Source organism: Daucus carota, chromosome 4, assembly GCF_001625215.2.
Source record: "Daucus carota subsp. sativus chromosome 4, DH1 v3.0, whole genome shotgun sequence".
Lineage (NCBI taxonomy): Eukaryota > Viridiplantae > Streptophyta > Magnoliopsida > Apiales > Apiaceae > Daucus > Daucus carota.
The window spans coordinates 15,624,642-15,647,123 of NC_030384.2; the positions used below are offsets into that span (position 1 = coordinate 15,624,642).

General features: G+C 34.4%; 3 protein-coding genes across 4 annotated transcripts; 2 read left to right on the forward strand and 1 right to left on the reverse strand.

The window, feature by feature from the left end:
* The first annotated feature begins 351 nt into the window (after positions 1-351).
* Positions 352-874, forward strand: LOC108203468 (uncharacterized). Its single transcript, XM_017372412.1, has 2 exons — positions 352-408; positions 515-874. Exons 1-2 carry the CDS (start codon positions 352-354, stop codon positions 872-874), a joined length of 417 nt encoding a protein of 138 aa, XP_017227901.1.
* A 3,761-nt stretch (positions 875-4,635) lies between these two features.
* LOC108192256 (boron transporter 1) lies at positions 4,636-11,300 on the forward strand. 2 transcript variants are annotated; one of them, XM_017372373.2, is made up of 12 exons: positions 4,636-5,847; positions 6,053-6,135; positions 6,223-6,415; positions 6,493-6,631; positions 7,158-7,323; positions 7,776-7,942; positions 8,060-8,233; positions 8,339-8,434; positions 8,729-8,866; positions 8,945-9,264; positions 9,488-9,758; positions 10,835-11,300. In XM_017372373.2, exons 1-12 carry the CDS (start codon positions 5,744-5,746, stop codon positions 11,120-11,122), a joined length of 2,139 nt encoding a protein of 712 aa, XP_017227862.1. In that variant the 5' UTR covers positions 4,636-5,743; the 3' UTR covers positions 11,123-11,300. The 2 variants fall into 2 exon arrangements, with proteins under 2 accessions (XP_017227862.1, XP_063948720.1); XM_064092650.1 differs by having other exon boundaries at positions 5,605-5,847; positions 7,158-7,322; positions 7,826-7,942.
* Positions 11,301-11,823: 523 nt separating this feature from the next.
* On the reverse strand, positions 11,824-20,786 carry LOC108192297 (synaptonemal complex protein 1). The gene is made up of 19 exons (XM_017372427.2): positions 20,247-20,786; positions 19,855-19,904; positions 19,465-19,672; positions 19,249-19,374; positions 19,020-19,118; positions 16,880-17,556; positions 16,560-16,808; positions 16,347-16,475; positions 16,197-16,265; positions 16,021-16,131; positions 15,414-15,521; positions 15,217-15,327; positions 15,059-15,145; positions 13,990-14,079; positions 13,786-13,893; positions 13,439-13,525; positions 13,252-13,320; positions 12,785-12,887; positions 11,824-12,238 (listed from the first exon to the last, which is right to left on the reverse strand). Exons 1-18 carry the CDS (start codon positions 20,395-20,397, stop codon positions 12,786-12,788), a joined length of 2,631 nt encoding a protein of 876 aa, XP_017227916.1. The 5' UTR covers positions 20,398-20,786; the 3' UTR covers positions 11,824-12,238; position 12,785.
* Positions 20,787-22,482: the final 1,696 nt, after the last annotated feature.

The following is a 22,482-nucleotide window of genomic DNA, read 5'->3' on the forward strand; positions in this document are numbered from 1 at the left end:
GCTAGTTGAATTTACTTTTAGTTTTGAGCAGGTTTATGTCCATTTTTGTATTTAGTTGATTGTTACAAATCGGTTGATTTCAGTTGCAATTGAGGTTTCTTTTGGTTGACCAACCATGATATATAAGATTATGAATTTTGCAGCCAATAACACAAGAGTTCATCATTTTTTACTTGTGTTTAAATTTGGACTAGTGGTTGTTGTTGAACTTGTTAGTTTTGAGTTACAATTTATTTTGATTCAGTAGTGGTTTTTGTGATTTAGTTATATTGCATCCCAACTAACATGTTAATTCGGTTGTTTTCAAAGTTGATTTAGTTGCTGATTTAGGATTTAGTTACTTCTGGTTAGATGGCACCGCAGGGGCACTCATTGAAGTTGCAATCAGGATTTAGAAATACATTGAAGGCAATTACATGTACTCCATTAATTTGACTGTAAAATTTTATAGTTTAGATTTTTTTAATGTATTGAGTATTGAGAGGCAGTGACTTATATATTCATATGTGTACAGGTGCATCGGGCAAATGATATTTTGTTTGAATTTCAGAATGGTTATAGAAAAGCTATAGTTGATATTGGTGTGAGAACCTGTACATGCAATAGGTTTCAACTGGACCAACTTACTTGTGCTCATGAAATTGCTGTTTTACAAAAGGCTAATCATGATCCATATGATTATTGTTCACCATATTTCACAAAGGAAGCAATGATTCATGCATATGAAGAGACAGTGTTCCCTGTTGGTCACGAAGACACGTGGGAAGTACCCGAAAATATCAAGTCAATGACACTATATCCTTCACAAGTACGAGTAAGAGTGCGCAGACCAAAAAAAAGATGCAAAACTTTTTGGGAGATAAATGCAAAATGATATGAACAAGTCAAATTCGGGAGTTGCAATCAATACGAACATAATAGAAGAATCGAAATCCTCCACTCAGAGTTGCTTGAATTAGTTACTTTATATGATTACATTGGTTGTTTTTTATAAAGCAAAGACATAATTGTCGTTTTAAGTACACGGAGTAGAACTATTAGTTTTATATATTTGACTTTGAGGTCAAGGTATCAAGTGACTTTCAGTTGCATTTGAAGTTGGTTTTTGTTGCATATTAGCATTATAATGTCCGCTAAACATTAGCAACGCTGAAAGCTACACTATATGCAAATATCAACCTAATTTGCAACCTTGTGATCAACTTTACTCTATTTCTAAAATTTAAAGTGCATCTTCATTAAGAGCCCCTGTGGTGTCAATAATTCAAATGAATTCAGTCTTATCATGCACTGGCATGATATTCCTTGTAAGAATGTATAAACCTACATACATGCAACACAATAAATCATATGCAACATTATATGCAACTTAGTACCCACTTATAATCGTAAATTGTTAAAGTTACTACTATGCAACTTAATAATCCAATATGCAACATTATATGCAACTTATTATATATATATATATATATATATATATATATATATATATATATATATATATATGCAACTTCAGTAACTTTGACAATTTATATTTTAATATGCAACTTGACAACCTAACATGCAACATATTATGAAACTCAGTAATATGATATAAAAAAATTATATGCAACTTAGTGCCCTGATATGCAACTAACAACTGAATACAATTAAAATATCGTAAACGAACCAAATAATAACTTTTCAAACCATATCATTTACATAATTCCTAATTCCAATCATATCGAATTATGTTACATCCCTAACCACTATTACACAGTTCCTTTCAATTACTTGGTGGCACAAAAAAAGAATTAACACAAGCAATTCATTTCAAAGATCTAGTCTTTCTCTTTTTTTGTTGGAGTCTTTATCGCCTTCTCATCTCTTTTTGTGTCCTCTCCCTCGCTCTCGTAACTATATATCTACTTTGCCATGTTATATGAGTAAAATAGGAAAGCAAGTCTGCTTCTATGGGCACAATATCCAAGTGTGCTTGGGGAATTTCCTTCTAATCAGCAAGGATACTCAACAAACGAAACCATGTATATACCAATATCACTGCAACAAATATAACATACTATAATTATACAAGTTTTAAAAAATTTAACAAACTTAAATAGTCATGTGACTTACATAGATGATGACTTAACGCAGTCATGATGCAATACCAGTCCAAAACGATCCGCATCTGACTTGTTCAAATAAGCCTTGGATGAGAAGTCAATATCATCACGTTTGTAGAAACTAGTAATTCTCATATAGTAAAGCAGTAACTTAAAAAATGGACGCAGATGTTTTACAAGAATCTCCTTCACGCCATCACATTTTAGGGTGTTGTACACATGAACTTCCCTATTTGCAAAACGAAGTCTTCCAAGAAACCAATGTTTTTGCTCTCGAATGAATACTGAAAACTGGACATGAGCAACCAAACCCAATGAGTATTATAACAAATGCCATCGCCCATCATAACTCTAGCAATCTCTTCCTTAAATGGTATAAGAACACATCAACATGATGCACAAAAGAATAAGAGGACATTTTATATAAACAGGAATATTATAATACAATTTGAGCAATCAACCAAAATCAACAATATATAACAAACAATATATTTCAGAATGGCCTCGTGTATGCATAAATAATTTGTGACAAACAATTGTTTAAGTTACATTATAAACATTTTTAGTAGTTCTACTTGATTCCTTGTTGCATATTAGCATTATAATGTTGATTCAACATCAGCAACATTCTATGCAACTTAACATCCTAATATCCAAACTTCTGATCAACTTAATCAATTTTAACAATGATCCTAAAATGCAATAAGTGCCCCCGCGGGACCACCTAACCAAAAACAAATAAATCTTAAATCAGTAGCCTGAGCAGTAGAAATATTGGCCTAAAATGCAACTTCATCTACAACTTAACATCCTAATATGCAACCTTCTGATCAACTTAATCAACTGTCACAATGATCCTAATATGTAATGAGTGCCACTGCAGGGCCACCTAACCAAAAGCAACTAAATTCTAAATCAGCAGTCGCAACAGTGGAAATATTGGCCTAAAACGCAACTTCATCTGCAACTTAGTTAACTCATATTCACCTCAATTTAGTCACCCAACATGCAACTTATAAACCTAATATGCAACATCACATAACATATAAACAGATTTGTTGCTTGAAAAAGATAAAACTCTCAGTAATCAAGAACACAACTATCTATTTCTTATACTACCCATTATACAGTTCAAATCTACAAACAACGACATTACATCATAAATAAAGAGATTTGGAGGTTATAACATTCCCCAACTGATATATACAAAATTAAACACGTATACACATGCAACTTCATTCAAACCTAACAAGCTATTTAGCAACAAGTTATCCAAAAGTAAGATATTTAGGGTTTTAAAATACAAAAATCGAACAAATCGAACATATCATATTAAACACAAAATTCACAACAACTCAGGAGTGAGAAGGCAAAGCTTCACCATATTAAACAACAAAACAGAGCAGCAGTGAGAATCACAAAGCTTAATTCGCTGATGAGATCGTCAGAAATTGAACAAGGGAGACGGTATTGAAGAAGAGAGACGTTCTCGCAGCGAGTAAACCCCAGAAACACTCAACTCCCAACCACCGCTCTAAACCCACTATTCCCACTATCGTATTTTTAAAAAAATATACTAACTCTAAGGTATGTGTGATAATAAAAGTACATGGGTTTAAAAGAGATAGTAAAAGTAAAAATATTATTAATTGTGGTAGTAAAAATAGAAATAAGATTAAAAAAATAGTATTTAGGATAAATTCCCTAAAAATTATGCCTCATATTTATGATTCGTCTAAGGGCCAAAGTTTCTTGAGCCGGCCCTGAGTTTAATATAATTAGTAGTATACTACTACATATGATTGTCAGAACTCCAAACTCTTTGTTCATGGCCTACTTTCTTGAGTTTGCACTGATCATCCTTCATTGTTCATTTATACATGTCTCCAGAAAAAGCAAAAAAAAAAAAAAAAGAACCTTAAATAGTTCCCAATATATACTAGAAGATCTGGACATACTGTAAAGGCACCAAATCTAGTTCTAACAAGATAGATTCCAACTTTGTTCCAATTCTGACCTTTTTTCTAATCATCTCTGCACCACTTTACTGCCACAGTTGCTCAACAAGCTGAACTGTTATGCAATATATATACTTTCATCAGCATACTATAGTGATATTAAATCAATCCACTAAACCAAAAAGTATACACATCAATATTTTGGTATAATGCCCATATCTTAAACTAGACTTTTCTCCTGTGGTATCTTTGATGCAGATATTTTACTGGTTTTTTGTTTGGGAAATATTCTTGTTAATGGAAATCAAACAAAATAGTGTATATACACTTTGCAAGAAATAAAATAAATAAAATTCATGTCCGCCTTATTTATGGGGGTCCGAGTCCCTTGCATACGGACATCAGGATATACTAATAGTGGAAAAAACCGTTGGACGGCTTTGATGCATAAATTATAACAATACTCCATTTATTTTAGTACAAGCATTGGACAGACAGTGATGTAACCAACATTTCTAGTATTTGATACTATTATTGCATACTTTTATGTCACAACTCACAAGCATTATCACACTTATGTGTTTGTTTCAGCAGTTTGCACCACCAAAACAGAGTTATTTAAATCTACTCATCTCTTCTCACACCTCATCACTCATAACTCTCTCCCGTTCCTGTTCTTTCTAATTTCTAAAAAGATCCACATTTTTGAGTCTTACATGTTTGTGTTTAAGTTCACTAGTAAAGCAAGCTAAGTACACTTCTGTTTGTTGTTTGTTAAGTGTCTGTTTCTTAATTGGCCTGTATTTTTTTGATAATGTAACTGTCATGCACTGCTATTACTCAATTCTTATGTCTGCGTAGTCCATGCTCATTTCTTGTTGTAACTATGGATCCATAATTGTTTTAGGGGTCTCATTTTGGGAGAATATTCAAGGATTTCTTGTGTTTAACTGATCCCATTTGTTTTAAACCTCTGTAATTACATTTTGATAAATGGGGTTTCGTTAAACTTGTGCGGCCATTTTGGTTTTTTGAATTCTTAGTTGTTCAAAGATTTCGTATTAAGAACATAAAGTTCAAGTCATGTAACTGATTTATAAACTATGTGGTTGGTTCCTTTAGTTAGATTTTCGTAAATGTTAAAAAACATAAGAATTGTGGTTAGGTGATGGATCTTAAGTGTTGTCACCTTAACCGTTAGTTGATGTTGCAATTGATGGGGATTCTTGTAGCGTTTTGTTAAACTGAGTACGTTGATCACTGATGAATATAATTCGTTAGTATCTTCCAGGTCTGCTAAGATATGATATTCAAGTAGGAAAATTACAATCTTGATCAGATTAGTGATAATTAGAAAATATTCTTTTGTCATTCTTTTAAGGATATAACACAATTATTTTTAATGAAGTTGAACTAAAATCATGTCCAGTACTTGTACACTCTAATTCATGGCCCTCCCCCAGGTCCATTTATACGTTGAAAATAATGATCAAGCTATCTCTTACTTTGTGCACATACTTATGAACATATAGTTACCGTTATAATGACCTCTCGAAACCCCTGAGTCAAAACCTACAAGTGTGTCATTTTTAGCTTATCTCAGATCTTTAGTGCTGTAGTTGATTTCAAAGGTGAAAAAAAAAGTCCCTTTCTTCCCTTGGAGAAATTCGTATATATATAATGGAAGAAACATTCGTTCCACTACGTGGGATCAAGAATGATATCCAGAATAGGCTGTTATGCTACAAACAAGACTGGACGGGTGGTCTTCGTGCAGGAATCAGGTATGTGATTTCCACATAGCTCAACAGCAACACCTCGAGTCTCTCATGCTCAAGTGTACGTGCTTTATGATTGTTAAAATTTAACTATATATAATTCTCTGAGTACACAAAGTTACTGAAGTTACTGCTATAAGCATACATAGGAATGATTATGAAAGTACTGCGTATTGAAAGTGTATGATCATGTTGAGCTTTTATTGACCAGAATCTTGGCCCCAACAACATACATATTTTTTGCTTCAGCAATCCCAGTAATATCTTTTGGGGAGCAGCTTGAGAGAGATACTAGTGAGATAACTTCTAAGGCTTATTTTTTGTGTGACATTAGTTATTTTGTCTATGACTGAGAGAAGTTTAATTTTAATATTGCTGCAGATGGAACTCTAACTGCGGTGCAAACTCTTGCATCAACATCACTGTGTGGAATAATTCATTCTATTCTTGGAGGGCAACCACTACTCATACTTGGTGTAGCTGAGCCAACAGTCTTAATGTACACATTCATGTTCAAGTTTGCAAAAGATAGAAAGGATTTGGGTCAGGAGCTTTTCCTAGCATGGACAGCATGGTATCTACTGACCCGACTTAAACCATATGCTTTCAAGCTGGCCATATTCATAAGCTTCTTGGTGTCATTGTTTACAGGGTCTGTGTTTGGACTGCCCTTTTGCTGTTCACTTTAGCCATTTTGGGTGCCTGCTCTATAATCAATAGATTTACCCGTCTGGCTGGAGAATTATTTGGCCTTCTGATTGCAATGCTCTTTATGCAAGAGGCTATTCGAGTAAGAATGCTTTATACACGCAGCTGCCTTTATCTTTTGGTAGAATCTATGATTTTTCCTTAATTCGAAGTAACAACTGTCTTCAGATTTCTGAACAATAGATTGCATATTATTGTTTCAAAACACAATTATCTTCTTTCATAAGTTAGGTTACCTTTAACATTTTAGGCCAAATCTCATAGGTATATAAGGTCTGCTTCAGTGTTCCAATGTGTTGGTACTATTAAGATACTTATATAGTTTATTTTAAAATTTAAGTTTATCATCTTATATCTCTCCTGCAATTCCAGGAAATCTGTACAGCCCCCAAACTACCAAATGTTTCTCAAAAATTCCCACAATCTAGTTGGATTATCAATAATTTTTCTGGAGAACATCTCAGCTTGTTAAGAAAAATTTCTATTTCCTAAGGCTTTGCATCATAATTTTCTGCATCCAGAATCCTTGATGACCAATGTACAAACGTACTATGTAATTGTTTTACTTGCAATTCGAGCATAATAACATCTTTAGCAAAATTTTGTAGGGAGTGGTGGATGAATTTCGCATACCAAGTAGAGAAAATCCCAACCAGGCTGCTCTTCTACCTTCATGGCGCTTTGGAAATGGAATGTTTGCTTTGTTTCTGTCCTTTGGCCTTCTTCTCACAGCATTAAGGAGCCGCAAAGCTAGATCATGGCTCTATGGATCAGGTTTGTTAATTATCTTACGAAGTAGACATGTAAAGTCTATCATTAGGACTTGTTTGTATTTTTTTTGGTGACCTATAAGTTAGTGAACATACCTTAAGAGTTTTTGATAGATGATCCTGTCTATTGACAACTTTGTATCATATTCCATGACATTAGTCTTTAAATAGTTCAGCAGTCCTTATCTATTTGACAACTCATTTTATAATAAATTGTTTCACCTATAACTAGTATGCATTCATCTTCTTTCTTGCTCTATGTTATCTTCCAGCCTCCCTCCATCCTCTATATTGTCACATATCACAGTATTGTTTCGTCAATCACTCATTCACATGATTATGTTAATATTGTTATTATCGTTAGTTTTGCTGGTAAGTACGAGTAACTTTAATAGTCATCTTCCCCCATTTGACATCTAAAATTTTTAGTTTCTAAATTTCAAATATGCTTTTAAGGTTGGTTACGTGGATTCATTGCTGATTATGGTGTGCCACTTATGGTGCTGGTGTGGACGGCTGTCTCTTACATTCCAGCTAATGATGTCCCAAAAGGTATACCAAGGAGGCTTGTAAGTCCAAATCCATGGTCTACTGGTGCTTACTCAAACTGGATGGTTATGAAGGTTTTTCTTATTCTTTTTACATTACTTCAAAACTATCTCTTTACTTGCTCACTTTACTTTGGAAGAGGGTTCTATTCAATTCTTTTGCTTGAAAATCATAATGTGATCGGTTTGCAGGATATGCTGAATGTACCTCCTATATATATTGTTGGAGCATTTGTTCCAGCAACCATGATTGCTGTGCTTTATTACTTTGATCACAGTATTGCATCTCAGCTTGCTCAGCAGAAGGAGTTTAATCTGAAAAAGCCTTCTTCATATCATTATGACCTCCTTCTTTTAGGATTCTTGGTAACCTCTTGATCTTAGAATTAATTTTGGTGGCCACTAAACAGTCAATTGGTGTGTCATTTGTGCTAGATTTCAAGTTTCCACTCTCATTTATTACTTGACCAGGTCATATTGTGTGGGCTTATTGGCATTCCACCCTCCAATGGAGTAATACCACAATCCCCAATGCATACAAAAAGCTTAGCCACTTTAAAACATCAGGTATGATGTGTGTCTGAAGAAAACAATTCAAATTACTTAAGAGTTGATTTTATTTGTGTGGGTAATACATGCCTCTGAGTAACATGAAAAACTTAAAGGGTTCATAGTATAATCTGTATAGTAAAACATTTTAGACTTACGAAACACAATATATATTCTAGTCCACAAAACAATTTGCAGGCTTTATAATGTATACAGTATCTCCATTTTGTTTATCGACCTATTTCCTAGGAAACACACTGCATTCTGATATTAATCTATAGAGAAACTAATGTGTAATGTTACATTGAACAGCTTCTCCGGAATAAGCTTGTCTCTGCAGCTAAGAAGAGCATTAGTAAGAATTGCAACCTGGGCCAGTTGTACCACAACATGCAAGAAGCTTACGAACATATGCAAACTCCACTAGTCTACCAGACTCCGTCTTGTTTGGTAAATACTTGTACATGCTCATTAATTAGAATATACTGTACCTCGGAAACCCTGCTATAATACAATGTCTTCTAACAGGGGCTTAAAGAGCTGAAGGAATCTACTGTTCAACTTGCGTTGAGCACTGGATACCTTAATGCACCAGATGATGAGACGGTGTTTGATGTGAATAAGGACATTGATGATCTTTTACCTGTTGAAGTCAAGGAGCAACGCCTCAGTAATCTGCTTCAAGCTGTTTTGGTACTTTGTTGTTTAGCAGCCATGCCTCTTCTGAAGATGATTCCTACTTCAGTACTTTGGGGCTATTTTGCGTTTATGGCTATCGAAAGCTTACCTGGAAATCAGTTCTGGGAGAGGATACTTTTGCTCTTCACAGCTCCAAGTCGAAGATACAAGTATGTTTTGTGCACATTCGTAGGAAGGATGAGCTTATGGATGGAAAAATATGCCTCACATTTCACTTGAGCTTTGCCTTTCATTTTAGAACTCAAATTTTATTCCCAAATTTGCATAATCAAGTTTAGATTTACCATGAGTTACTAAATTATATAATCAGAATTTTTGTTCTATATTTCCTTAATTTTTATCGCAATCTTTGCTCCATCATTTACTTGTCAGGGTGTTGGAAGAATATCATGCAACATTTGTCGAAACAGTACCTTTCAAAACAATTATGGGCTTCACCATGCTTCAGACACTGTACTTGCTCCTGTGTTTTGGCATAACCTGGTTTCCCATAGCTGGTGTTCTATTCCCACTATTGATCATGCTCCTTGTTCCCGTGAGGCAGTATATGCTGCCCAAACTTTTCAAAGGAGCTCATCTTCAAGATCTGGATGCCGCAGAATATGAAGAAGCTCCTGCTATTACTTTTACCATGTCCTTTGGAGTAAGTCTTCTAAACTTCTTGTGATTTTGCTATACCTGTAAATATGCTTCAACGTGTTAAAAGTCTGGGTATTTTATGGATTTTGTTTAAATTGCTGAGTTATTTCCATTCCAGTGTCAAATTGTACAAGTACAACCACATTTATGCTCCCCACATGTATATTTATCACTAATTTATCCATAAAAACTATGTTACCTGCACTCAGCTGGATCTGTCCTACATAGACATGTGTTTAAGTGTTGGACTCTGCAATTTTTAAGAACTTTGTATGTTTTTCGCCTAAAACAAAGGGCTGAGTATTTATACTCATGTCAGAGAACCGAGTGTCTGAAATGGTTACTTGAGGCTTAAAAAGGAGTCGGTGTGAGCATGTAGATTTCTTAACTTGACCCCTCATTGTCAAGGGAGTTTAAAAACAGAAAATATGTCAAGTAGTGTTTTGCCAGCAAAAGCTGTTATTTCTGTTAGACATGGATCTGTAAGCTGGTGGTTAGCACTAGTATATACTCTGATTGTTCTCATTTTGTATGGTTATGAAATGATTAGTGTCAAATGTTCTGTCATCTTCTCATTTCTAAATCTCGAAAATCTCTCATCTATTCTTCTTGATCATTTATATATGTTCTTATTCGATGCCGAAATGTCCTATAACAGTCATAAGACTATGATTTCTAAATGTCCTATAACGGTCATAAGACTATGAGGGTGTTCTGTTCAAGGTTATTGAGGCTGGTTGATGGGAATCAGAACCTCAATCTCATGCATAAGTGTTTAGATTAGTTATTTGGTTGCATGGAATGCCCAATTCTTTTAGGTGGTTAAATCATACTCTTCCCACCCCTTGGGTTTCCATCTATTCCTTTTCCCATTAACCCGTTCCTATACCCTCCATTGTCATTCCCGATTCCCATTCCCAACCTTAATCCAAACGCCCACTATGATTTCTTACTTCACAGTTACTGTACTTGACTGATCTTCAGTCTATATAGTTTGGTAGCTTTCATCTCTTCTGGTATGTAGTAGACAGGTCTTGTAATATAGAGGCTTGGAATCATGAATCAGTTGCCTACTTGCAGGGTGAACATACGGAAACAAGGACTGCTCAGATTGTTAGCGGGGAAATTCAGGATGAAATCGTAACAAGAAGTGGTGGTGAGATTCGTAGGACACAGATCCCAAAAGTAACAAGTTCCACCATAACTTCACAAGAGGATCAAAACCCTGCATTTAGCCCACGAGCATCACAGAAGGCATGTAGTCCTCACATGAACGAGTTAAGGTGTATCGGAGTGAATGTAAAAGGGATTGAAATAACGCAAACACCCAGTCCAGGGACAAGCTGTCCGGGTTCACCCTCAAGCTAATATTCCAGTAAGAGTTTAGTGGTTGTCGAGAGGTCTTATGTGTTGTGATTTATGTTTGGCGTTGTTAATTTGTCTGCACAATGTAACTTATTTGCCTCCTCGTACTGTTTCATGTATCCAAGTATAAAGAGAGCTTGATGACAACTTCCTGATTATAATCGCACTTGACATTATTGCAGCAATTTCTTCTCTTAACTGTTTTCAATTTTTTCCTAAATTATTATGTAAATGTAAAAATATACGGACCATATTGATCGAATTGTTTCAAGGTTCTGCACACGCGTTTCAAGGTTCTGCGCAGACGTTTCCTTGTAATCAGGCATTGTGATCCCCCCAACTTCATTCCTCATTTCATTTCGATCCCATATCTCCTTTGCCAACTTCATTACTCATTTTTAAGAATTGTATAATCATAACTATTCTTCATACTATTTTGAATAATATAATATTCACTTCTCTCAGAATTTTGGGATGATTTACAAGTTTGACCATTTCAATCCGATAATGCTAGTGTTTGATAGTTAACGGATTGAAATTGAGGTTTTGGCTCGAAAAACTAATTCTCAAAAAGCTACTTTGAGGTGTTTTTTGGGATAGAGGTTTTGATATGTGTCACAAAAAGTTGACAGCTATTTTCGAAACAGTTTCACAATAAACTGCTAATCCAATCCGCTAGTCAAAACATCTATTTCAATCAGTTAATCAAAATATCTAATTCAATCCGCTAATAGCTAACCGCTAATATCTAAATATATCTAATATAGATCGATACTATCGACGCACCAATACAGGCTCTTAAGATATACTACAAAGACGAGCTGTAGCAACTAAAACCAACTTCCGATTCTGTGTTACCAGCTGCAGTGTCAATATAGTAATGCAGTAGTTAATAACATCACAAATATGTCCTTCATTTTCATATACAGCTTGTTCACCGGGCTTTGAACGAGAGAGTTTAGAAATAGAAACTGAAGCCTTTCTTATATTTACATGGTGCAGTTATGTATGCAAAGGAAAAGTGCACCACCTAAAAGGATCAAGTAAGAAACACAAGTATGACGACAGGAGGAAGTGAGAAGCGTGTATCTGGTCCAACTTCCTGAAAATGCATATCACCTGAAATTTAAAAAAATAAAAAAATTACAGTTTTAAATATGAATTTAAGTTGTTATAATGCAGAAGAATGTATTACAAATGGATGCAAACAACTTTTTATGATGGCTCCATCAAAACAATAAATAGTAATATATAATTTCTATTTCGACGGATGCATGCATCTTAGAAGTTGTACCATACTGAAGATGTAAAAGCTGCAATGAACAAAATGAGAGAACGGAAGTGACCAGAATAAACTAAACCATAGGCCCATAATTGGACTAACTAAAATCTTATAGTAAATGTGTATGTATCTGAATATCTGATGACTTCTAATCCAATGTTTATCAGCAAAAGTGACAGTAACTGCCACGCTTGTTCATTTTGCCCCACACACATTCATTTCTATGTTACATCAAGTAGCATAAAAACCAAAAAATGTGAGTTTCCTGGATGGAGATGGAATGGATCAAACTATTGATATAAGTTTCCTGGATGTAAATAGACCAGGGAAATGAAGATTTGTTTTGTTATTTTGACAAAAGATGGATACAGAACTATTGATACCTTAATCAAATGCATAAGGATCATCTGCATATGGATTCAGAGATCCTTCTGAGAACAGATCACCTATATTTGAAGGCTTCTGGAGTCCACCTCCCTTGATTCCCTGCAGATTTGATACATTGGGCTTGAAGTGCTTACAGTATAAAGTGCAAGATTATCAAGTAATAAAAATTCACGTTTTTGTTTGCCAAACCATATAATAATTAAGAGGTCATGCTAGCTGTTCCTTAATGTCTTTTCCTGAAACAGGAGCATGTTGTTATCACACATATGATGCATGCACACAAGTGCTCTCTCCAATTTTTACAGCCATTAAAAAGCTGACATGTATTTTTTCTCTCACAGGTATTATGTACCAATAAGAGGAAGAACTCTTTTAATTAGCAAATGATATGAGTAAAAAAAGTATAAACCATTAAGATTCAATTTGTAAATTCTAACGATGAAAATACAAAAATTATACTTACTTTGACAACATTTCTGGGAGTATTTGCTTTTGTAGTCCTCGTGCTCCTGCTCCTGTTCTTTTCTGGATCCTAGTAACACAGAAAATTGCGAGATTTTAGTAGATACGTGCATTAAATCCACCAAACATCATATTTTGTTGATGGCTTTAGGTGCAAACAGTTATGACTCTTTGCTATTAATACATACCTCAAACATGACAGTACTTTTTGTTCTTCTTCTTTTTGTTATTGTCCTTCCATTTGTTGTTTCAATCTCGTATTCTCGTCGAGTTACCTGATATGACATAGGAATTTACAGAAAGTTATGAGTCTACTGAATTGATATCAAAGACAAGAAACTAAAGATTGGCTGGCTCTTCCTTGCTTTTACTCTGTGAATGTGGTTTTCTCTTTCCAGTTTCCAGTACGAAACATATTCAGCCTTTACAGTTTACACACTCAAATTTTATAAACACTAAGCCACAAAAAAGATGACAAATAAATAGTCACACTTCTGCGTTCAGAAAAAATTAATTAAATACACAACTAAAAAACCTTTTTACTATGTTTGGGAATACTCCTCATGCTTCCTGTATTCTCATTCTTCGTTCTCTTCAGTATGTTTGAAACCGGAGTTTGTGTTTCCCTCAAGTAAGGTGAATCCTGCCACAAAGATTATACCACCGGACATTTTACAGTCAAAATTTGAAGATAAGTTGACAAACTATCAGTTGACTATATAAGAGCAAACACACAGACCTCCTCCTGTTCTTCTTCTCTGACAACAACGCGCTGTCCACTTTTGCCACTATGAGAATTTCTTATCTTGCTCGCCGGAATGGAATAATTCTGTCATGTTATGATCTCACCAAGTGATTACATTTTTTAGGAAATAATGTGCATTTATATAAAAAGCCATCGCAGTAATCACTTTAAGAGCTCATAATAAGACAGAAATATACGAGTACTTTAATGGGTTCACTTTCACACTCAGTTGCCATAACAAAACAATAATTGCGACTCCAATAATCAACCATGCTCATTCTGTACAGAAGAAGTGCACAATATATCCAAGTACAACTCTGTTAGGACCTTAATGATGAAACTGATACAGAGAGTCGCCTATGGGGTTTGAAAATATTAACTACAGTATGAAACTGAGAAAAAATATAGATGGGTGATGGGTTCATACGTACACTGTACTATACTTATGATCGAAAATCCTCTTATTTAACAAGGAGCATTTGCAGAGGCTTAACGAAACAATACATAAGTGATGCAGGAAACTAGTTGGAGGAGGATACTGAACAAATAGCTGGGCCGTGAACTGTTGCCTATGGTTTTACCATCATAATTTATTAATCAAAGACCGACACTACCTATGTTTCACTATGAGGATGGAGATGAAACAAGATACGCATGAATATGATTCTACTGTAAACAAAATTTGATTTGATTGCGTCATTGGGATATATGGATATAAACTGGGACAAGGAATTCTTCACGGCAACAGTAAAGTCACATGTTCCTATTCAATTACTTACGCAAGTTGAGTCATATAATTTTGGGTGTATACAATAACTAAGAGAAATGTAATTATGCCGTTGCTTATGAGGTTGTAAAACGTAAAAATTATGTTGCAATCAATCAAGTCACTTGTTTTTAAGAGTAATTAGCAAGAGAATACATTCAAACAAATAAGGCTTCTTTTATGCGTGAAAAACCTGACATGCACACAACATACTCATGCTCACAACTCATATGCAAAGAGGAAAGCAGGGAATAACTGTCTATTAATTTATCAGTTATCTACAGATATGAAGCAAACCTTTTTAGATTCTACTTCTTGATCCTCCTGAGGGTGGTCGCTCATTACTTTCCACTGTAACTGTAATAAAGCCCTCTGCCTCTCTTCCTGTCATAGTTACAAATCATGTTAATAGTGTTCAATACATTAACTTATAAAGAGCCAGAATGACAAAGTACTTTGGTTCTCTGGACATCTAATTCTTCCTGGAGTTGCCTACACTCGTCTTTATGCTGATCCCTCAAAGCTCTTAATTGGGCATCATGTTCTTTTCTCATTGACATTGTCTTCTGAATATATCAAGGAATCATTAGTTATTCTATGTACAAAATTTCACAAGCTGACAACCCTGTTATTAATTTACTGAGTCCCTTACCTCCCTTAATTCATTTTCAGCTTGAATATTAGCATATTTTAGCTGTTCGCTGTGCTTGTATATGAGGTTCGTTTCCTTTTCATCATGCTCCTGTTGGATTCGAGAAATCTACAAGATAGGCATACCAAAAAATTATAAGGATTTCATTTAAATAGCACTAGAAATAGAAATATCAGTAAAATACATTTAACTTAGAAACTTAGTACAACATTCAAGCAACATGTGAACAACTAAGCCGATATACCAGGACTAGATACCACCAATAATAATGGCCTAGGTAATTTACAAGTGATCGAACATAGGAGGGCATCATCTATTGCTGTACAAAGAGTCATAACATTGTTTTTGGGCTCTGTCAAAATGGTATAGTACACACCCATAAATAAAATTTCGTTTCATGTATGAGTTCTTTGGTGTAAAGATGTACAAATAATACAGAACTAAATAGATTAACAAAGTAAAAGAAGAAGAATAACAAGAGAGGCAGTATTTAACCATTGATACATATGAGATATTATAAGCATAAAATTACTTCACTCAACACAAGTAACACTTCATCAACCATAAAATTTTCTGAAGCATCCCTCTTTAATACAGAGTTGCATACCAAACCAGCTTGTTCTTCTTGTATTCGCTTTGAGTATTGCTCTGATACCTCCTTGCATTCTGCAAGCTTCTGGTCACATTGTGCTTGCATTTCTTCAATAGCTTTACTTGCCTGGGGGTGCATTTGGTTAGTCAAATTTCACAGAGCCAGATAACAACATAGGGTTAAAGACAGACCTTTTCTTTTTCAATTTTGATACTCTCGAGCTTCTCCACCTCATACTTTCTCCGAATGTCATTAATTGCCTAATCGAACTCCACTGGATATTGTCAGTATAACAAAGAAGAAAAACCCTTAGGCATTTAAATAAAGATAGAGGGCTGGACCTGATCATTTTTTTGAGAAATCTCCTTTAAGTGCCTTGATAATTCTAATTGTTTACTTTCTAACATCTGTTCATGCTGCTTCTTGGCTTCTGCAAGGTTACTTTCAGCCCTAACCAGCAACTCTTGAATCTGAAAACAAATAGTATATTAAAAGTGCATTCAAAATATTTCATGAAAATGCAAGAATTAGGAAAGTAAAGTAGTTTGAAGGACCTTGGCATTTTCATCTTCTAGCTCTTTTTCTTTTTCCTTGTACTTCTGAATAAGTCCATCTCTCTCTTCCGATATAACCTCAAACTGATTTACCTTTTTCTCCTGTGACTCTAAACTCTGTTCATGCTTCTCTATCTCCTTTTTGAGGATGTCTATATCTTCTTCTTTTTTCAGTATCTCTGCTTGCAGTTTTTCACAATTATCTTTATATTCAAATTCTAGTTCTGATATCTTCAACAATGACTCTTGCTGCGAATCAAGTAATAAGAGGTTAAGCACAGAAGCATAACCTACAATATAGATGAGTTATTTGAATTCACCATTCTTTTCTCAGATAATTGAGCATTTTCGGCTGTGCTGTTAAGTTTCTCCTCCAATTCAGCAATTAACGACTCCATGTCATTCTTCCTAGAAAGAAGACCTTCAGCTTTGGTTTCTAGAGCTAGAAATCTCTCTTCCACTAAGCGGCACTCTTCTGCATGTTGTACCATTGTGAATTCTCGCTCTTTCTCGAAATCAATGACCTTATTTCTCAAGTCTTGATTGACCAAATACAATACATCTTTCTCTGATGTAGCATGTACAAAGCGATCATGAAGCTGATCATATTTATTTTGAGAGCTCTGGATGCGAAGGTCCCTTCCCTCCTGTGCCAACTTAAAGCAAATATTGAATGAAGTGCTGAGCTGCTTGAAGTTATCTGAAATGGTCAGGCTCTGGTTATCTAAATCAGTCAAGCTCACAGACAGTATATTGACAAGATTTTCAAGGTTCTTAATCTCCCCCAGTGCCCTGTCCAATTTATAGGCAAACCTTTGGTTGCATGATAGAAGATCAATCTTCTCCTTTTCCAATTTCTCCTTAGAACAACTCAAATTGTTCAAGTCATCTTCCTTTAATTTGAACTCGAGTTGCAGACTTTCGAAGTTATGATTCAAGTTCACCAAGTCAGATCCTTTATTAACTATAGTTTCTTCAAGCCTTTTAATCTGAACACCTGCATATACAATGTGAAATAAGTGTTTAAAATCATATGAACCTTTACTACAGAACATATTTATCAATGAGTACAGCAACATAAAAGTGCAAGTTGGTGGCCACAGTTGACCGTAAAAATTCTTAAATTGGTTACAAGTAGATAATAGCAAGTAGAAACACACTCTATTATCTGCAAAGTTGATCAAGATGTTTCTAACTTAATAACTGATATTACTTCTTGCAAGCCGCGGAGAATATTGATGCTGATGTTTAGTAATGAGTCAATGACTTTTCTATTATAAATTTAAGGTAATTTGATGAAAGAGCATAGTAAGCAGTAATGGTTTTGCCCATTCAATTCTATCTTATGCATTTGATGGATGTGCTTGAAAAACCGATCTCTATAAGATCATCATTGGTCCATGTTCTCTATTGGAAAATTACCTTTATCAAGTTGATAAACATTTTAAACATATTATAAATCCCATACTAAAAGAAATGCTTGTCGAGCATAAACAATTTCCTATTTCACACCCTGGTTGTGAAATAATATGACAGTCTTATAGGTTATAATCAAATGAGCAAAGTGCTCACGAAGTATGATGTGTAAAGGTTTATTGGTGTATACAACATCATAGGGTCTCTCTCCTATATAGACTATAGTCATTGGTTTCTTAATCAGTTCCACCAAAAAATAGCCCCTGGAATCATAAGCAGCTACCGTCTAATGACCTACTAAGAAGACTAGAGTATCTTTTAAGAGACGATTTTTGACTTCATAGGCTATAAAGGATTAAATGAATTGTTACACAACATTATTTGTAAATATGAGGAGTTCAAAATACCATTACGTCAGTTACCTTCAAATAAATTGTTGCACAAAAATGTTTTTAAAACTCTGGAGTCAATATACAAATTCATTTTTTTCAACTCAATCATAATCTCAACCACATAAATACAGGGAACCAAGTTCTACTGACTTGGTGAGTTTAGGAACCAGGTACAGAGCTTACTACTGTTTACAAGGATGGATGTAAGAGGAACATTACGATAAAATCCTTATGAATACTTACATATGTAAGGATTTTTACTTCTCATATGTCATGTGTAGAAGCCTACAAGGCCACCTTAATATGAATCCAGAAGACCCAAAAACATTACATCAGAACTACAACTCTAATATTTCTGGTACAAAAATCTGAATAAAATAGGTTTCATTGCATCTGTATTTGCACTATGCTACAACTTTGATACTGCTGATACAAAAAGGTAAAATCAACAAGTTTTATTACATATGTTCAACAGGTTATTTTAGATTCTAGTAATAAATTACACTATGTAACATCTATCACTGGGATACTATCTACAATCTTAAGCTTTAAAGATAATATTTTGTGTGTCAGCAAACAGAATTGATCACACCCAACAAATAGATCTTTGTATTATAATTGGATTTCATAGTCCACAGATCAGAAGAGTTACCTCTTTCCTCAATGAGGCTACAGAATCTGCTTTGCTCATCTACAAAACTTTTCTCTCTTTCCTCTCTCTGAATGCTTAATTCTTGCAGTTCCTTTTCACCTGCATCCATTCGTGAACTTATTTTGTAACAACATATCCTATTCATAAACAAATAAATCTTATCTGCATCCCTAGTAAGAAAGTACACCTTTAAAAAATCCTATGTAAGTATAATCATTGAGTAACTTACGGTTTCTGATAGTGTCATTCGAAAATTCCAGCTTCAATGACAAAGACTTCATTTGATCATTTAATCTATCAAGATCAGCATCTGATGCAGCCAACTTGTTTTCAAAATATACTTTGTCTTTCTCAGCTGTAAATGCATTTTTCAACAATGACTAACATGAAACTTATCCAAAATGCATAAATATATGTGTACTAATTAACGAGTAAATTTTTATACCTTCCTGAACCTGTGCTGCTAAATGTTGCAATGTTTCAGATAACTGATCACATAAAGCCTTGGTAGAAGAAAATTTAGACTCCAGTCCTCTCCAAAGCTTTTCATCCTCTTTCTGCTTCACTTTAAGCTTTGCATTTTCATTAAAAGCATTCTGCAACTTAGCTTCCAGAACAGAAATGTGCTCTGACAATTTCTTCAGCTTACAGTTCTGCAATTTTCTCAGTCAAATCATAATTCTAGCCACATAAAATAGTAATTTCATCAACTTCTAATAAATGATTAGTTTTTTTTTACTATTATGCCTGAAATGAGCAGCCTAACAGCAATATCTTTGAGTGCGAATATACATTTACATATCTCAGAAAGAAGAGGATACTGACAACAACATACCGCCAAGTCAAGATCAGTTTTAGCCGAAGCTTGCTCCTTCACCAATTTCTCTGCATAATTAGCATAAATTAACATGTTTCAGTATAAATCAAATTAACAACCTCCACTCTTCACCACACACACAAGGAAGAAAATTACGAAAAAAGCCTGCTGTGAGCTTCAAATCATCTCTACAAATACGCACACACACAGACATAAATGTATATGTAAAAGCAAGGAAATCTTCAAAAACCTGCAGAGAGCTTCAATTAAGCTATACACACACATTTTAGGAAATTGTTACAAAAAAGCTGTATTAAACTTCAATTCACTTCAAATTAGCGATACATATACATATTCACATACTAATATAACAGACATATACATATAATGAATGAAATTGTGAGACAGACCTGCAGTGAGCTTCAAATTAGCAAAACTCCCAAGCGAAATCGAATCCGAAGGCCTCGGACAATTCGAAAACGTCTTGGCAACTCCCGCACCGGAATACGCCCGAAACTTGTCGAGACTCTTCAATCCTGGCAATCCTGCAAGCTTATTCATTGCGCAATCAGATACGAAACTCGATTAATCTACTCCGATCCTTTCGATTACAGATCGCACTGCTCGAATCGCTATTGCGAGAAATGTACCTAAACGAGAAATAGAGATTTCTAGGGTTTTCAAGCGAGAGAGAGTGATGTGTATGTATATATTGTGTATAGGTTTGTTGTGAAGTGTTGAGAGAGTGGAAGTGAAGGTTTGAAGAAATTGAAATGAAATTGAGCGGTAAGTGGGACGGCATTTATATTGTTTCAGTTGAGGCGGTTAGGGGATTTAGTTGTCTGTGGGGCTGATCACCGTGGTTCAGTAGACGTGGTTTGTGATCATGTAAAACAAATCATTTGTATAACTATCTAGTACACTCTCTCCCATTTGATCCTGTAACAAGAAGCCGAGTATTTGTCTGCTACAGACCCGAAATTGAACCGAACTAAACCGAAAATTTGAATCATTTGTCATGTACTATAAGGATCTATACCGGCTCCTTCAAATTTCTAACCACCCTAAACAACTTCTTTACAAAACTAACCACCTTTTTTTTCACTTCACAAAACTGACCACCCTAATTCATTCACTCCTCGGGCGAACATAAAATTAAAGGGCTTTATATGTTCGCCCCTTCCTCGGGCGAACATCACAAAAAAATATATATATGTTCGCCCTTCCCTCGGGCGAACATACAAGGACTCTAAACTCCTCATACAAGGACCTGCACCACCTGCAGCTGTGTCGGAGTTTGAGTCTCCAAAGTTGTATATATGGCTGGTATTTTACAGTCTTGAGAATCTGTAGCCGCACCCTTCACTTGCAAAATTAATATAAATGCATACAAAATTCTGAGGAACAACATTTTGTTGAGGGAGCACACATGCTTTTGCCATTTATATATTGTATCCACATCTATCAAAACCTTGTTTAACCGGTGTTACAAAAATGGGGAATCGGACTAAATCGGTTGAGCTACCGATTCAGGGATTAATCGGAAATCGGGGATTAATCGAAAGGATTAATCGGTGTGAAAATCGGATTTATTTTAATATAAAAATATTATTTAATATTTAGTTATTATTATATTAGCTATTTAGTAACTAATATATTTGCTATATTCATAAACTTTATAATTACTCATATTTAAAGTAATATGGTATTTTAATTCTAATAATTTATCACATATACTTCGATTAAGAAATATATATAAGGATTAATCGGATTTCAAAAATCGGATCGGTGGCCAACCTTGCAGGGGATTAATCGGTGTGGAAAAATTTAATTTATAAATAATAAATTAAAATTTTCAATTTATAAATTGAATTTTTTTTTCAAATTTTATTTAATTGAAAATTTTAATTTATTATTTATAAATTAAATTTTTCCACACCATTTAAAATATATTTAAAAAATTTCTAAATAATTAAAAAGCTCTCGTGCCTTGCACGGGCTATAAGCTAGTATTTTAAAAAAAAATTGAATTTTTTTTCAAATTTTATTTAATTGAAAATTTGAATTTATTATTTATAAATTAAATTTTTCCACACCGATTAATCCCCTGCAAGGTTGGCCACCGATCCGATTTTTGAAATCCGATTAATCCTTATATATATTTCTTAATCGAAGTATATGTGATAAATTATTAGAATTAAAATACCATATTACTTTAAATATGAGTAATTATAAAGTTTATGAATATAGCAAATATATTAGTTACTAAATAGCTAATATAATAATAACTAAATATTAAATAATATTTTTATATTAAAATAAATCCGATTTTCACACCGATTAATCCTTTCGATTAATCCCCGATTTCCGATTAATCCCTGAATCGGTAGCTCAACCGATTTGGTCCGATTCCCCATTTTTGTAACACCGGTTAAACAAGGTTTTGATAGATGTGGATACAATATATAAATGGCAAAAGCATGTGTGCTCCCTCAACAAAATGTTGTTCCTCAGAATTTTGTATGCATTTATATTAATTTTGCAAGTGAAGGGTGCGGCTACAGATTCTCAAGACTGTAAAATACCAGCCATATATACAACTTTGGAGACTCAAACTCCGACACAGCTGCAGGTGGTGCAGGTCCT

Excerpts from the sequence above, each read along its gene's own strand:
- LOC108203468 (XM_017372412.1), top strand. The coding sequence starts at position 352 with ATGGCACCGCAGGGGCACTCATTGAAGTTGCAATCAGGATTTAGAAAT. Across the intron at positions 409-514 it reads GATTTAGAAATACATTGAAG|GTGCATCGGGCAAATGATAT; the intron begins GCAATTACATGT and ends ATATGTGTACAG.
- LOC108192256 (XM_017372373.2), top strand. The coding sequence starts at position 5,744 with ATGGAAGAAACATTCGTTCCACTACGTGGGATCAAGAATGATATCCAG. Across the intron at positions 5,848-6,052 it reads GGTCTTCGTGCAGGAATCAG|AATCTTGGCCCCAACAACAT; the intron begins GTATGTGATTTC and ends TTTATTGACCAG. Across the intron at positions 8,435-8,728 it reads TAGCCACTTTAAAACATCAG|CTTCTCCGGAATAAGCTTGT; the intron begins GTATGATGTGTG and ends TACATTGAACAG.
- LOC108192297 (XM_017372427.2), bottom strand. The coding sequence starts at position 20,397 with ATGAATAAGCTTGCAGGATTGCCAGGATTGAAGAGTCTCGACAAGTTT. Across the intron at positions 17,557-19,019 it reads TAGCCTCATTGAGGAAAGAG|GTGTTCAGATTAAAAGGCTT; the intron begins GTAACTCTTCTG and ends TTGTATATGCAG. Across the intron at positions 16,266-16,346 it reads TTTCTCAAAAAAATGATCAG|GCAATTAATGACATTCGGAG; the intron begins GTCCAGCCCTCT and ends GAGTTCGATTAG.